At 47.8% G+C, this 17,839-nt stretch overlaps 1 protein-coding gene across 1 annotated transcript; it reads left to right on the top strand.

The window, feature by feature from the left end:
• The first annotated feature begins 14,199 nt into the window (after window positions 1–14,199).
• Window positions 14,200–17,582, top strand: LOC136587441 (nucleolar protein dao-5-like). Its single transcript, XM_066586009.1, has 2 exons — window positions 14,200–14,230; window positions 15,340–17,582. Exons 1-2 carry the CDS (start codon window positions 14,200–14,202, stop codon window positions 17,580–17,582), a joined length of 2,274 nt encoding a protein of 757 aa, XP_066442106.1.
• The last annotated feature ends 257 nt before the right edge of the window (window positions 17,583–17,839 follow it).

Below are 17,839 nucleotides of genomic sequence, written 5' to 3'. Positions count from 1 at the left end.
GAAGGAAGCGTCCTGGGCTATAATGAGTGCGAGGACGGGGATTCCGGGGAGATGGACGATGAGGAGCATGCCGCGGCTCCTGGTGGAGTGCAGACTGCAGGTGAGAGAAGGTAGACGCTTACTAGAATGCACTTTACGGCAGGTGGTTGTGAACTACAGCGACTCGCAGGGCATGCTGGGAGTTGTAGTTCCACTGGTCACCTATCACCGTTGGTGCCGAAGAGCCAATCAGGTGGCTCTAATCAGCAGCGCTGCTTAACCTAAGCGTAAACTGCTAATATGCTCACCGTACAGGGTTATTCCTTTTCACATCGAGGGTGCGTTCACACGAACGTATATCGGCTCGGTTTTCACGCTGAGCCGATATACGTTGTCCTCCTGTGCAAGGGGGGGGGGGAGGATGGAAGAGCCAAGTGCAGGAACTGTGCTCCCGCCCCCTCTCTGCCCCTCTGCACGATTTGCAATGAGAGGAGGCGGGACGGGGGCGGGGCTAAAGGCCGGGCATTAGCTCCGCCCCCGTTTCGCCTCTCCCCATTGCAAATAGTGCAGAGGGGCGGAGAGGAGGCAGAGGGGGCGGGAGCACAGTTCCTGGCCCTGGCTCTTCCATCCTCCCCCCCTGCACACGAGGACAACGTATATCGGCTCAGCGTGAAAACCGAGCCGATATACGTTCGTGTGAATGCAGCCTGATGGCGTAGAGGCCATTTAGATGGAGCAATTTATGGAGCGTGCAGGCAGGTGAATCGTGCGCTTCACGAGAGCGACTGAACGCACGGCGACGGTTATTGATAAGCGAATGAACAATTGCGCGATTGTTGGGCGTGTTCACGCTGAACGATTGGCATGCCACCTCGGACGATCCAGCAAGTGATTGATTGATTTGGACGATAATCGTTCCGTGTAAACGTAAATGACAACCTGCGACCTTGCAGCGTGCGTCATGTGACCGTGCACAATGCATGGGGCTCCCCACCCAGCGGATGCACCCCTGCCCAGCCTGTAGATCAGGGGTGTCGGCCTCCTCTTCACCAAGAGCCACATTTGCATTCTGGTTGTCTTCAGAGGGACCGAATTATAAGCGCTCCTTCGCACAGGCGGCCATGCCCACCGTATTACATGTGTGTGACGCGGACAGCATCAACCTCATGGATTTGCATTGACGTATTCGGACATGCGGTTTGCGAAAGAAGTTGCAGCGTGTCCTGTTTTAGTTTGTATTATGGACCGAAACCGCGCATTAAAATCAATGGGATCGTGTCTAACGCAGTGAAGGCATGACACCTGCGGGAGGAACCTACCGGACCGGCTGACACCAGTTTAGTACTGCGTTAGGCCGGCTGCACGCGGCAGCGCTGGATCCCGCAGCGGCGATCGCCTGGTGATGACGCGGAATCCGCGACCTTTCTGCAATGTTAATTGCGGAGGTGCTGCGGATCGGACGGCTTCCATTGACTTTAATAGAAGCCATCTGCGCAAAAATGGAGCATGCTGTGGTTTTTCCGTAATTGTTTTCCGCAAGTATGGAGGAAAAATGGATTGCCCATAGCATGCCCTGGGCGCAGCAGATACCCGGCCGTGGGCAGGAGGCAGTCGCCAGTAATGTGTAACTGTTTCCAGCAAGAGATACCAAGTATCATGTAGATTGGAGACCTCGTAATGGAACCGGCGGTGAGATGCCGCGTGATCCGTGTCCAGACATACGCCGCTGCCACAGCTCTGGGTGGCAGGTTTCCATACGTTCCACTTTATTCATTTTAACCAGCAACACTTCCCTGCGAGGGTTAATGCTACTTCACTATAATTTCAGAAAATGTCGCCAAAAAAAAAAAGTTGCCATTTTTTTCTGCATGCAGTCGTGCCCAATAGCGCGCTTTCTTTTGCGTGATGGAGCGTGGCACGCCAAATACACGCTTGTGAACAAACCGTTTTAAATCAATGGCTTCTGTCTTCTGTGTATTGAAGACACAAACTTTCCGTGCGCAAATCCGTCCATGTGAATCCTGCCCAAGTCGTGGGTTGTCTGCCCAGATCCCACATCGGCTCCGTGTCCAGATCCCACGCGCTCCACTGCTACACTACACTAACACATCATTGTGCCAACCCTCTGTTGCGGTTCCTGGAAATTGATGACCTTTCATGTAAATGGACCATGTTCCTCTGACACCACCCAGCCAGGGCTGATGGTCGCAGACTGCAGGGGGACACAATGTATTCATATGCTTCCAGGAGGAATAACAGAGGAATAAAGCCAGGTTCTAAGGAAGATGCTTCTTTCATGTGGAACTAATATTTCCCACTTTTTCCCCAGGCAGCGGCCTACGGGCGATGTGTGTCAGCCGACGCCACGGAGCTGCGTAAAGGGGCGTGTGCGAGGGAGTTTGAAGCGTTTAAGCTCTGCATCACTGAGGCGGTAAGTTGTACTGCAGCGGCTGCCCAAAGTTCTGGATTTTTGAAACCGCCGCCATGTTTTTTTTTACTTGTGGAACCAGCAGTGCTGCTCTGTGTATAATGCTGCAAGATCCCCGTTACACGTGGAGGAGCCGCTCCGGAGGTTCCCTTATGGTTTTTTCTTAAAGGGGGTTTTTCTGTTAAATTTTTAATTTTTTTAAACTGGTTGGTCATTCTAAAAATAATCAAAGATCTAATGTCCCCGTAGCGGTCTCCAGCGCCGCAGCGGCCGGGGGGGGGGGGGGTTGGGGGGGGGTGTTACAACCATCCGGCGATCGCTGTCATGTGATCTCTAATATGATCATTATCTCTATTACAGGCAAGGCGAAGCACAAGGTGACAGAACGCTTCTTACCCATAAACCACTGCTCCCCGTGACCCAAGTACCCCACTATATACGGATCTCTTCGTCTCCACCGGTGACATAATAAAGTACCGCACTGATGTCACACTGGGCGCTGCGCCACTGTCATTTCTATAAAGCTGAATATACGATGAGAAAGGGGACTGGTGAGTGGAGAGTGTTTCAATTAAAGGGGATGTCCAAGTTATTTAAGGGTCTGCCTGAGCTGCTGCAGCCAATGATTACCACTGATTCCTGTCATTGGCTGCAGCAGCGGGTTTGTGGGATGTCCCAGGCTGACTGCAGCTTGTAAACCCCTTACACTGCCCTCTCATGACTCTGACAACCCCTTTAAATATAAAGTATGTACGCCCATAACTTGAGACCTCCTGCTTTCGCCATACTTGCCAGTCCAGTCTTAGACAAGTCTTCATGCACTATGGAGGATGGAAATAAAAATGCAGTCTTAACAATTTCAGTGGACGAAAAACTACAATAAAATAGTTGGTTGTAGTCCTGTTATTTGTGTGGCGCCAACTTGTTCCGCGGCGCTTACGGGTAATTTATTTATTAGGAGAGAACTCCTCATGAGCTTCATGCTGCCCGAGCGGCAGTCGCACTCCGCGAGGAGCCATGTTGAATTCGCACACTGAAAAAGTAAGCAGGTTTATCACTAGAAATGCAGCAGTTCTCTGGCATAAGGCCTCTTTTACACGGGCAACAGCGATATCCGCGCAAGAAAATCGCAGCGATATCACGATAATTTTTTTTTTTGCAGCACACTTGCTTGTAGTTTTCACACAGCGCTTCTGGGGAGGGGTTTCAATGCAATGGCTGTGATTGGTTCTCGAGCGCAGTGGCTCAGCCAATCACTGCAGTGCTCGATGAACCAATCTGAGTCGGCGCTACCTGGAGGAGGGATTTTGAACCCCTGACCAGGAAGGGCTTGCTGAAGACTACAGAAAAGCGTGCCGTAGCTGCAGATGAGAAGTGCGGCGGAGCGGACAGCGCCTGTTAGGTGACGTTTTTTTGGTTTTTTTTTATGCAGCCAGGGGTAATTTTAGGGGAGAGAGTAGTGTTTCCTACTGTAAAAGTTGCGTTACACCCCGTTTTCATGCAATGCAACTGAAAGAAAGGCTCTCACAAAGGAACTCCCAACTATCCATGACCTTTTCACCAGTAAACACTTGAACTTGCTCGCCCTCATGGAAACCTGGATACAGCAGTCCGATTCTACCTCCCCCGCTGCATTGTCCTATGATGGCCTGCAGTTCTCCCACACCCCCAGATCGGATGACAGACGCGGTGGAGGAGTAGGCATCATCCTCTCCCCAAACTGTACCTTCCAGGTCATTCCCTCAGCTCCCTCGCTTACCTTCCACTCCTTCGAAGTCCACACACTGCGACTTTTCCGCCCACTGCCCCTGCATGTCGCAGTTATTTACCCCCCCCAGGTCCCACCCACCTGTTCCTAGAGCACTTTGCTGCCTGGCTCCCCCACTTCCTATCCTGTGAAATCCAAACCCTCATCCTTGGTGATTTCAACATCTCTACTAACGACCTCAGCTCCTCATCTGCCTCCCGGCTTTTAACGCTTACCTCCTCCCTTGGCTTATCACTAATCTCTGACTCCCCTACTCACAGAGATGGCAACACTCTTGATTTAGTTTTCCTCCGCCTCTGCTCTGCCTCTCACTTTACTAACTCCCCACTTCCACTCTCCGATCACAACCTTCTCTCTTTCTCCATCAGGCACCCTAGCATCTCTCCTGACCCTCCTATCTATTGCACCTCTAGGAACCTCCAGTCCATCCGCACTAAACAGTTTGCCGAAACTATTCCTCTCTCCTCCACTGTCCTAACCTGGCAGCAGAATACTACCACACCACCTTCAGTCGTGCCCTGGATGAAGCGGCACCGCCCGTGACTCGAGCCATCAAACGCAGACCACGGCAACCCTGGCTCACGTCCCAAACGCGCTTCAGCCGGCGGTGCTCTAGGTGCGCCGAGCGGCTGTGGAGAAAGTCAAAGCTGCCGGCAGACTTCCTCCACTTCAAATTCATGCTTAAAACTTATAACCTAGCCCTTCACCACGCCAAACAAGTTTATTTCACCTCCCTTGTCTCCTCACTATCCCACAACCCCAAACAACTCTTTGAGACCTTTCACTCCCCCCTCAGCCCCAAAGAACAGTCCCCTGCGACAGACCTGACTGCTGGAGAACTTGCTGCCTATTTCAAAGAAAGAAAGAAAAAAAAAAAACCCACAACATTCGTAAAGAAATCTCTGAAAGCTGCATGGTTAGCCGCGATCCCAGCTTCATCAGCGCTGCACCCAGCACCTACTCACTACCTACGCTAGAACCAACGACAGAGGAAGAAGTCTACAGGCTGCTTTCCGTTGCCCGCCCCACCACCTGCGCTAGTGACCCTCTCCCCTCTCACCTCCTCCGCTCCCTTTCCCCAGCTCTCATTACTCACCTCACCACAATCTGCAACCTCTCCCTAACCTCTGACACTTTTCCCTCCTCATTTAAACACTCCATCATATCCCTTCTGCTTAAAAAACCACCCCTGGACCCGACTAATGCTGCTAACTACCGACCCGTCTCAAACCTCCCCTTCATCTCCAAATTACTAGAACGCCTGGTCTACTCCCGGCTTACTCGCTTTCTCTCTGACAACTCACTCCTCGACCCCCTCCAGTCTGGTTTCCGCGCTCTACACTCGACCGAAACTGCCCTTACAAAAGTAACAAATGACCTGATGACTGCAAAGTCGAGAGGTGATTACACCCTACTAATCCTCCTTAAGTCACAGTGGCCTATAAGTCCTCATGAAACTTCGAAGTAATTTGTCACTGACAAGAACTTTACTAATACTAAAATCATAAATTTTATTAATATTCGTTAAAAGAAAGGAAAGGGGAGGGGGGACCATACACAAAAATACACAAACAAAAAGAATTTCTTATAGATATTGGTCCGTCTTTAGAGTGACTTGACCATCACTACACTCGCTACTCTGTTATCTTCTAGGTGTAGTTGTTTTTTCTTTTCTTATTGTACTCCCTTCATAACTTACAAGTGCTGTATAAGGTTGATACTTGTCGCACCAAGTTATGTTGGGAAGAATAATCTCAAACATTGAAGGTGATGGAATAATCTGACTCTGTCACCAGCACGTTATCTTCATACGTCTTATGTCAGATGAAATCAAGAGCATTTATTCCTATAATACCCCTAGATAATGTCAGCAAAGAGGTTCATATTTGATAAAGAGTCAATATTTTTCTTATGCTTTCTATATCTGTACACACTGTCACATAAGCAACCTTAGATTGAGTAGATAGAGGGATCGATGTTTTATCAACACTCTGTATTATACTTTCTTATCATACTATCACATCGACGCGTTTCTATGACACTATTTTCTCGTGTCATTTCATCAGGATGGACTAACTGCGTACACTTCGAATCATGTATTTGCTTTATTAGGGTTAGTATTTATGAACTATTTACTCTCTCCAGAGCCAAAAGACTGTACTGATAATGACAGATTGTGGCTTAAAGCGTCAATAATAAGAGGACCATTAATGCTTTGTTGCAAGCTATGAACGGTCCGTTTTAATTTGACGCTAACAACTCCTCTTTATACCGCCCTCATATAAGATGGCAGACAAATCCACGCCCCCCAAGATAGATATATACGTGTCCGCAAAAAATCTTAGCGGGCAATAAATGTAGTAGCCTTAGTTAACTCTTGATACTGCACCTCTCACAATTGCGTATACAATTCCTATCGTAGCAAGACCCACATTTACGGGGTTAGCATGTTAACGCCAAACCTGCCTGTATAGGAGTAAGATGATAGTGGTAACCCTTATATATATCAGCTTTGAACTATTGAGGTCACAGTACTTTTGACCTCTCAGATTGAGCAATTACTTTAAGCGATAGAGACCCACATTTCAAAGGTGAGTACGCTTAGGTGATCAATTTTTTCAGGATAAGCACTCAGTATATTAGCCTCAATTTGTTATCAGAGAGGTTCATTAAACTGAGCGCATAGTTCAACTGCTAAAGGGGTCCATATTTAGCGATTTAATACATGAAACCACATCATGCATAGATATAATCGGATTTAGGATTGTACAGCTGAGAGAATCTGCAGAGCCCACATTTATGGGGCAAGAGAGGAAAAGAGGCCCACATTTACGGGGCAGAGGAGTATAGAAGCCCACATTTACGGGGCAGAGAGTTTAGAGAACCCACATCAGTGGGACAAAGATATGTTAGAGCCACGTCAGCTGCATTAGATAAGAAGCAGCTAGCGTGACCATAGGGAGACAGAGCTGGTCTGTATGTGTGCTTCACCTTTTATATGTCTAGCTCCACCCTTTCTTCCTGGGGGCTCGTCCTTTACAACCAATCAGCACAGTTTAGTCAGTTCGGGCTCATCAGCGAAATCTCGCGATATTCGTGACGTCATCACGTCACGTCGTTGCCCTGTACGTGGCACCGCTGGGCCCTGGGAGCTCCCCATACAGCCACAGCGTTGCCATCGTTACCGGAACGCCGGCAACGTAGCGGTGACGCTGAAATCGTCACCAGGCTACGGCCAGGCAGCGGAGGCGTGACCATCAAAGCGAAGGCATTGCCGGCGCTTCCCGGACGCTGGTAACGTAGCAGAGATGTTACCATGGCCACCAGGACGCTGGATCCTCACACATGCGTTCTGGCTCCAAAACGGGTGATTGTCTCGCTGTTACCTTATACAGGCATTTTATTATAGAGCCCCTATAGAGGCATTTGATTATAGAGCCCAATTTCGTTTATATATTGAATCAGGGATGTTATATATAGATGATTTGTATATCCCTGCCATGCTTTTTCAAAGATTTTTAGAGGAAAGGACAGATATGCCCCATTGAAGATGATGTGAACAGCCAAGGTCATTCTTTGTATCAGATACTTACAGGACATTTTTCAGGGTTTTCTACCAAACAGGTAAGTCTACTTATTATTGATCTCAGGAACAGGGGATCAAAAAGGATTCTTTCTGATATTTTTAGTATAATAGTTCTTACATAGATTTATGGTGAGCTAATGTATAACACCAAATCCTATTTACTTCACACGTCAATTGCAACGGCATATGGAATGAACAGAGTTAATACTCCAACTGCGAACGTTGTTATAATCATAATGTAAATCATGATTTTATTTATATCATCTAATAAGGCGCTATATAAAGTAGGTTTGATGTTTCTACCTGTACTTCAGTTATCAACATCAACCTTATCCATTTATTTTTGCGCAGACAAAATGAGCTCTGTTCCGTATATTCCTTTAGATGAATGACGTGAAGGATAAGCACTCATTTAATCCCTTTGGTGCACAAGAGTCCATTCTAAAGATCCATCCGGATTCTTTTTGCTGCAGTTTTCTATCCATATCTCCCCGTCTTCCGTTGCTTCTTATTGCCTCTATTCCACGGAACATCACTACATCAGGATTTCCACCATGTTTTTCAATGACATGTGTTGCCAAACTCGTTTTCTCTTTTCTGTTTATATTCCCCACATGTGCAAGCACCCGACGACGCAACTGTTGCATCGTCTTGCCAATGTAGTCCCTAGGGCACGGGCACGTTGCCATATAAACGACACCGCTTGTTCTACAGTTAATAAAATCCTTTATGATAAATTCTTTTCCTGTGGACGAACTTTTGAAGGTCTTGCATCGATGCATAAATTTGCACGCCTTGCATCCCGAGCAAGGGTACGAACCTTTAACTGGCTCTGTTTGCAACCACGTTGTTCTCGGCGATTTTTGAGAGAGATGGCTATGGACCAAACGATCTTTTAGATTTCTCCCTCGTCTATATGTAATCATTGGCCGTTCCGACAAAAAATCTTTGATATCTCCATCTTTAGTGAGAATATCCCAGTATTTACTTAGAATGTTACGTACATCTTGGGATTTCTCATCAAAGGAGCCTATCACTCTTATCAGCTTGTCATCCTTGATCTTTTGTTTGACCTCTAAAAGGTCCTCTCTTTTAGAGAATTCCGCTTGATTGTAAGCGTCTGTTACCACATTATCTGGATAGCCCCTATCAAGAAATCTTTTCTGCATCTCTTGAGATTTTATATGAAACTCCCCCTCACTGGAGCAGTTCCGCCTCACTCGAATGAACTGACTTTTTGGGATCCCCCTTTTTAGTGTGGCTGGATGGTAGCTGCTCCAGTGAAGGAGGGTATTTGATGCTGTCTGCTTACGAAAAATTGTAGTTTCCAACTGGTCATTCTCTGTTTTCGAGATGGAGAGGTCAAGAAATGTGATTTTTTTGCGGATTAATCTCTGATGTAAGAAATAGATTGAGCTCATTGTTGTTCAGGCTCGATACAAAGTTCTGAAATTCACTCGGATCGCCGGTCCATAGAATAAACACATCATCTATGTAGCGGAGCCACAAATCAATCGATGCAGTCCATCTCTCGTTTTCCTCGGTGAACACTTTGGTTTCCTCCCACCAGCCCAGGTACAGATTAGCATAACTGGGGGCACATGGGCTCCCCATCGCTGTACCCCTGAGCTGGTGGGAGAACTTACCCTCAAACAGAAAATAATTGTGTTCGAAGACAAACGTTAACAATTGTAGCAGGAAAGAATTATGTTCCTTTAGAAAATTCCCCCTTTGGGACAAAAAGAATTCCGCAGCTTCTAACCCTTTTGCATGGGGAATGGAACTATACAAGGACTCCACGTCGAGACTTGCCAGCATAGTTCCCGGAGATAAGGAAATACCCTCTATTTTTTTTTCAGTACATCCATCGTGTCCCTGACGTAGGTGGGCAGTGCTTCGACAAAAGGCCTCAATAACTGATCTAGATATTTACTAATGCCCTGGGTTATACTGTTAATACCCGAGACGATAGGTCTCCCTTTAAGGGGCGTTAAACCTTTATGTATCTTAGGCAACCCATAAAAAGTCGCAATCTGAGGATTTTTTGGATACATGAAGGAAAACTCTTTTTCGCTAATCAATGATTTCTCTTTTGCTACTGTTAGAATTTCTTTGAGTTCTTTAAGGAAACAATCAGTTGGATCAGATCCTAGAATTTTATACGTCAGTCTGTCATTAAGCATCTTGAGGCACATTTGTCGATAATTCTCCCTGTCAAGGACCACGATGTTCCCCCCTTTATCGGAGGGTTTCACTATAATCTCCGTATCCCTTTCAAGAGCCAGCATTGCATCCTTTTGTTTAGATGTTAAATTTTGTTGTTTGAAATTCCTCTTTTGGGACAGGTCTTTGAGATCTTTTAGGACCATGGACTCAAACAGATCAATAAAAGGGCAGTCCCCTGATGGTGTACTTGTACTTTTTAATCTGAGATCCGTAAATGGTCCATGTCCTGGATCCCTCTCATTTTCTTGTTCAAGGCATTCAAGCATTTCAAGAGCCTCACGGTCTTCAGGATCTAGACCCATCTCTTTGCATTTTTTCTTTCCTTCAATAATGAAATGTTTCCTCCAGCGCAACTTGCGCAGAAAAAGAGAAATATCTTTTGTCCACTTGAAACAATTAAATCGGTTGGTGGGAATAAACGAGAGACCTTTCTTCAGGTGTGTTTGTTCGTCCACAGATAAAGTTCTTGAGGAAAGATTTATCACTTGTAGTTCATCTTCATTAGAATCATGAGAATTATCTTTTAGATACCCTGCTTCTGTTGAATGGCCATTAGTCAATGCCGGGAGGACCCCTGATTTCCTTGGTCTCTTATTATGTGTTAGAAGGTCCCCATGCTTCCTCGATCCCTCAGCATATAGCTGGAGATCGGCTGACCTAAAAAACGATTATCATTGAGTCCATATCTCCCCCTGCCCCGTGCTCTGGATCTATTACCTCCCCTTCCTCTAGATCTTTCCGGAAAATGAGCTCTTCTAGATGTTTCTGTATCTGAGAGCTCACCCTCTGATGAGCTTAGTTCCGATTCTGTGTGGGAGTGAGATTCATACACCCTGTTTTCCTTAAAGTCGGCCAGATCCCTTTTAAATTGGAAATGTTTCCGTTCCTTTAAGTAACAGGTGTATTTCTCTATTGTTAGTTTAAGTGTATTTTCTCTTTTTTCAAAATCCTGTTCACTAGAAAAATTTTTGGTTTCTTTAATTAATTCCTCTAGTGTTTTACCATTTTTATTATTCTTCCCAACATAACTTGGTGCGACAAGTATCAACCTTATACAGCACTTGTAAGTTATGAAGGGAGTACAATAAGAAAAGAAGAAACAACTACACCTAGAAGATAACAGAGTAGCGAGTGTAGTGATGGTCAAGTCACTCTAAAGACGGACCAATATCTATAAGAAATTCTTTTTGTTTGTGTATTTTTGTGTATGGTCCCCCCTCCCCTTTCCTTTCTTTTAACGAATATTAATAAAATTTATGATTTTAGTATTAGTAAAGTTCTTGTCGGCTACTAATCCTCCTTGACCCATCTGCTGCATTTGACACTGTCGACCATAATCTCCTTCTCACTATGCTCCGCTCTATTGGGCTAAAGGACGCTGCTCTCTCCTGGTTCTCTTCCTACCTCTCTGACCGCTCTTTCAGTGTTTCCTTTGCTGGTTCTATCTCTGCTCCACTTCCTCTCTCTGTTGGGGTACCCCAGGGCTCGGTCCTTGGTCCCCTTCTTTTCTCTATATATACTGCCCCAATTGGACAAACCATCCACAGATTTGGCCTCCAATACCATCTCTATGCTGACGACACCCAACTATACACCTCCTCTCGTGAAATCTCTGGACCATTCCTCCAAAATATCACCGACTGTCTGTCCGCTGTCTCTAATACTATGTCCTCCCTTTTTCTCAAACTAAACCTCTCTAAAACTGACGATCTTGTCTTTCCACCTTCTAACCGACCTCCCCTCAACATCTCCATTCCAGTGTCTGGCACCATCATAACCCCCAGACGGCATGCCCGATGCCTTGGGGTCACACTGGACTCTGACCTCTCCTTTACCCCCCATATCCAATCTCTGGCCCAAACATGCCACATGCACCTCAGAAATATTGCTAAAATACGTCCGTTCCTAACCACGGACACACTAAAGACACTCGTGGTCACCCCCATTCACTCCCGGCTTGCCTACTGCAACTCGCTATTCATCGGCCTCCCCCGCACTAGACTCGCTCCGCTCCAATCCATATTAAATGCAGCAGCTAGGCTCATTTTTCTATCCAGCCGTTTCTCAGACGCCTCTGCATTATGCCAGTCGCGGCATTGGCCGCCCATCCACTGCAGAACTAAATTTAAACTCCTCTACCTCACTCACAAAGCTCTGTATGGCGCTGCGCCACCATACATCACCTCCCTACTGTCAGTACACCACCCAGCCCGCACACTCCGATCGGCTAACACCCTCAGACTAAACACCCCTGTAATACGAACCTCACATGCTCGCCTATAGGACTTCACCAGAGCAGCACCCATCCTCTGGAACGCTCTACCCCAAGGCATCCGGACAATCCCTGATGCACTTAATTTCAGACATGCCTTAAAAACGCACCTCTTCAGGGAAGCATACCAAATCTCCTGACCTAGTCCCCGCCCCTCCCTATGGTGCCCCACCCTGTTTGCCTTCTAATAATTGATCTGCACATGAAATCCCCTATTGCCTGTGTTCCCCATGCCTTGTTTCTCCCCCCCCACCCCTTGCACCTCCTGTACCACCCCCAACCCATTTGTGTCAAACCGAATGTACCTCACATTGTATTGTTTTGCATTTATCCATGCCTGAAAGCGCTGCGGAATAAGTTGGCGCCATACAAATACAGATTATTCTTCTTTAGGGAAACGTGGCCTACAAAACACTGCAAATCGTGGAAATATTCAGCATGCCGCGATTCATTTTTTTTTTGCAATGTAGCAGCCTACAAAATATCGCTACTGTGAAGGAACCCATTAGAAAGCAGGGGCTTCACATACATGCGGTCTGCAGCGCCGTCGCATCGCCAGAAAAATCACACAATTTTGTTGCCTGAGTGAAAACAGCCTAAATTGCACCACAAAGCGGTCATCCCTGCCCTCCACAGACGGCAGGTCTGTTCACACCAAGCTATTATCATTGGATGAGCGAATAACGTCTGGGTTTAGCTCATTGACTTGTGCAAAAATTGTTCCCACTCACTGTATAAGTGGCTGAGGGTGACCGAACGATAAGTGAATGAACCAATCAGGTTTTTTTTGCCTGCAGAAAATGAATGACGACCAAAAAGAGAATTATCATTCGCTCACGTTTACAGTCAGCGTCACGGTCACTCAGTTGGATAATTTTTTTGAAAGATTATAATTCTGTCTAAGGGTGCCCACCCACTAGCGTTTTTTTACTGCGAAATTCGCAGCGGTTTTTTTTTCTGCAGGGGTCTTTGGGCTATGGGACATGCAAAGCTAAAATCGCGATCGCGCAAAATCGCGATATCGCGGTAAATCGCGATTTTGCGCGATCGCGATTTTTACATTACAAGTCCCATAGACCCCCTGCAGAAAAAAAAAACGGCGAATTTCGCAGTGAAAAAAAAACGCCAGTGGGTGGGCGCCCTAAATCTGCCCTAATTAGATGGACAGTGTCTAAAGATCTATTACCCAGCATGAGCCACTGATAAATTTGGCACAGTTTTCGACTATTAGTAAATATGGCACTTTGGTTAAAAAAGAACTGGGAATGCGGAAGCGAGTCGGCCGGACTGCTGTCTGCTAGACTGTGTAGCTGGCGGGTGCCTCACTATACACCAATATAGGGAGACCTGTCAATCTAGCAGAGATGGGTGGGCAGACGCTGGTGGTGGAGCGGCCCCCAATAGCTCCTCACTCCCTTCCAGAGTTTGTTTTTTATTTATTTATTTAAAAAAAAAAATTATTTTCTCTTTTCTGAAAGGCTGCAGCGTTTTAGCTAAAGACCACTTTCTGCAGCGGCTGCGCCTCATGACAGATTCACTATTCTCCAAGGCATCTAATCCTTTGGCACCCTCTAGTGGACGAAGTGTGGAAGTGACTGCAGTTCGGCAGTTTGTACTAGTTTCCCCTTATAAAAGCTTTTGGTCAGCTGTGAGGGCAGCTTTTTTTTTACACTTGAACGCATGTATTTTGGGCAGAAAATCATTTATTTGTAGTAGGGTTTAACTAAAAATGTAAAGGGAACCGGACACTGGCTAAAGCTCAATAAACTAAGTTATGGTGCAGTTAGGGAAAGTGACAAGGAGCCGGTCATGTAGGTTTTTCTACTCGCCTGTCCCACAACTGAAGACTACACAACGGATGGAGTCCCATGCACGCACTCTTCCATGGACTTGTATGGGGGAACGCACACATAGAAAAGAGTCAGGTTTTCATGTGCTACATGGACTTCAGCTGCCGGAACCAGGGAGTAAGTGAGTATAAAAAAAATCTTAAATGGCCCCTCCCTGTCACCTTCCCTAATGGCACCATAACTTAGTTTATGCTGCTTCAGGCAGCTGATAGGTTCCCTTTAAGTTTGGCTTCTGCAGCTTCTACATATCACTGGATGGAGCAAGCTGCAGAACGCATCTCCCTTCAGATCAGTCGCCTCTACTGACAGCTTGGTTTTCAGCCCTTATCTCTCCTCTCACATGGGTCTATTTAGACCTGCTGATTTGTTTAACAAAATATTAATGGTTTTAGGATGTTCCAAAATATATCAATCAGGAATTACAACATTCCAGTCCTGTGTAAGGTCCAGAGGTAAGCAGACTGAACAGATAAGTCAGGACATTGCCAGATGTCATTTCTCATAAACATACAAAGTAAAATAAAAGTAAAGTGCCAATTTTCACTTCTTCAATTACTGCAACTCCTAATCAGATCAATCAGTATAAACATTAGAGGACTATAAATGAGAGTAACGAGTGGGGGAAGACAAGAGGAACACATAAGGGAAGAGAGGGATGGCTGCAATATGGTTTATTATGTAGGTGAGCCTGAAAAGGAAAAATAAAAATGAATGTATTCTATTAACCTGGCTGGATCCATGCTCCTCATAAATCTGTTGGGGGAGTAGATGAAATGCTCGAAGTTAAACTAGACAGCCCTGGAAGGGTCAAAGCTCTGGCTGTTGGGTTCCATAGGCGCATAGTCTGTAAATAATGGTACCAGGACCACCACATTTCTAAACCTGCTGATTTGTCGTTGGAACGAGCGGACGATGTCAGAGTTGGCTCATTATACAGCGGATACATCGCTGGCTCGTCCAAACAAGACATTTTTCAGTGGTTGTCATTCACTGCCGACCGATCAGTATTAAAACGGAACAATAAGTGAATGAGCCAACGATGCTTTTTATGCCGGCACAAAATGGCTGAACTAAAAGCCGGCAATTGTTTGTCGTTGGATCGTTGGCTTCGCTTACACTGAAAAAGCATCGTTCCGTGTTAGGAGGCCTCACGCGTTCTCCGCAGCGGATTTCTGGCCGCAACAAGGGAACTTTGAAAACCTCAATTATCTGATGGAATATGTTCAACAGAGCCGTCACCCAACACGCTGAAGGTAGAAGCCTCACCCAACACGCTGAAGGCAGAAGCCTCACCCAACACGCTGAAGGCAGAAGCCTCACCCAACACGCTGAAGGCAGAAGCCTCACCCAACACGCTGAAGGCAGAAGCCTCACCCAACACGCTGAATGTAGAAGCCTCACCCAACACGCTGATGGCAGAAGCCTCACCCAACACGCTGATGGCAGAAGCCTCACCCAACACGCTGAAGGCAGAAGCCTCACCCAACACGCTGAAGGCGGAAGCCTCACCCAACACGCTGAAGGCGGAAGCCTCACCCAACACGCTGAAGGCAGAAGCCTCACCCAACACGCTGAATGTAGAAGCCTCACCCAACACGCTGATGGCAGAAGCCTCACCCAACACGCTGATGGCAGAAGCCTCACCCAACACGCTGAAGGCAGAAGCCTCACCCAACACGCTGAAGGCAGAAGCCTCACCCAACACGCTGAAGGCAGAAGCGTCACCCAACACGCTGAAGGCAGAAGCGTCACCCAACACGCTAAAGGCAGAAGCGTCACCCAACACGCTGAAGGCAGAAGCATCACCCAACACGCTGAAGGCAGAAGCGTCACCCAACACGCTGAAGGCAGAAGCGTCACCCAACACGCTGAAGGCAGAAGCGTCACCCAACACGCTGAAGGCAGAAGCGTCACCCAACACGCTGAAGGCAGAAGCGTCACCCAACACGCTGAAGGCAGAAGCGTCACCCAACACGCTGAAGGCAGAAGCGTCACCCAACACGCTGAAGGCAGAAGCGTCACCCAACACGCTGAAGGCAGAAGCGTCACCCAACACGCTGAAGGCAGAAGCGTCACCCAACACGCTGAAGGCAGAAGCGTCACCCAACACGCTGAAGGCACAAGCGTCACCCAACACGCTGAAGGCACAAGCGTCACCCAACACGCTGAAGGCGGAAGCCTCACCCAACACGCTGAAGGCGGAAGCCTCACCCAACACGCTGAAGGCGGAAGCCTCACCCAACACGCTGAAGGCGGAAGCCTCACCCAACACGCTGAAGGCGGAAGCCTCACCCAACACGCTGAAGGCGGAAGCCTCACCCAACACGCTGAAGGCGGAAGCCTCACCCAACACGCTGAAGGCGGAAGCCTCACCCAACACGCTGAAGGCGGAAGCCTCACCCAACACGCTGAAGGCAGAAGCCTCACCCAACACGCTGAAGGCAGAAGCCTCACCCAACACGCTGAAGGCAGAAGCCTCACCCAACACGCTGAAGGCAGAAGCCTCACCCAACACGCTGAATGTAGAAGCCTCACCCAACACGCTGAAGGCGGAAGCCTCACCCAACACGCTGAAGGCAGAAGCCTCACCCAACACGCTGAAGGCAGAAGCCTCACCCAACACGCTGAAGGCAGAAGCCTCACCCAACACGCTGAAGGCAGAAGCGTCACCCAACACGCTGAAGGCGGAAGCCTCACCCAACACGCTGAAGGCGGAAGCTTCACCCAACACGCTGAAGGCGGAAGCTTCACCCAACACGCTGAAGGCGGAAGCCTCACCCAACACGCTGAAGGCGGAAGCGTCACCCAACACGCTGAAGGCAGAAGCGTCACCCAACATGCTGAAGGCAGAAGCGTCACCCAACACGCTGAAGGCAGAAGCGTCACCCAACACGCTGAAGGCAGAAGCGTCACCCAACACGCTGAAGGCACAAGCGTCACCCAACACGCTGAAGGCAGAAGCCTCACCCAACACGCTGAAGGCGGAAGCTTCACCCAACACGCTGAAGGCGGAAGCTTCACCCAACACGCTGAAGGCGGAAGCTTCACCCAACACGCTGAAGGCGGAAGCTTCACCCAACACGCTGAAGGCGGAAGCCTCACCCAACACGCTGAAGGCGGAAGCCTCACCCAACACGCTGAAGGCGGAAGCCTCACCCAACACGCTGAAGGCGGAAGCCTCACCCAACACGCTGAAGGCGGAAGCCTCACCCAACACGCTGAAGGCGGAAGCCTCACCCAACACGCTGAAGGCGGAAGCCTCACCCAACACGCTGAAGGCGGAAGCCTCACCCAACACGCTGAAGGCGGAAGCCTCACCCAACACGCTGAAGGCGGAAGCCTCACCCAACACGCTGAAGGTAGAAGCCTCACCCAACACGCTGAAGGTAGAAGCCTCACCCAACACGCTGAAGGTAGAAGCCTCACCCAACATGCTGAAGGTAGAAGCTTGCTGCATAGAAAGCAAAGCTTAACGTTACTGATAACTTTCTGTGACAAGTTACCATATCTTAAGCCATTCAAAAGCTTTTCTCTGATCACGGCAAAACTGATCGCAAGGCAGCTGAAAGTTTAAAGTGTACAGAATGTTAGAACCCCGTAAGTCCCGCTGAACTTTGCTGCATCCCTACGTACAGCGATATGTAGAAGCCGAACAGTGCACGTTTTTTTAAATTTAACAATACTGCAACATCGATTTTCAGCCCAAAATACACTGAAGTAACAAAGACAA

This window comes from Eleutherodactylus coqui, chromosome 13, assembly GCF_035609145.1.
Source record: "Eleutherodactylus coqui strain aEleCoq1 chromosome 13, aEleCoq1.hap1, whole genome shotgun sequence".
In the NCBI taxonomy this organism is placed as follows: Eukaryota; Metazoa; Chordata; class Amphibia; order Anura; family Eleutherodactylidae; genus Eleutherodactylus; species Eleutherodactylus coqui.
This window is presented reverse-complemented; position numbering and strand designations above follow the sequence as displayed.

Coding starts and splice junctions, on each gene's coding strand:
- LOC136587441 (XM_066586009.1), top strand. CDS start 14,200: ATGGACTTCAGCTGCCGGAACCAGGGAGTAA. Junction 14,231..15,339: donor CTGCCGGAACCAGGGAGTAA/GTGAGTATAAAA, acceptor TATGTTCAACAG/AGCCGTCACCCAACACGCTG.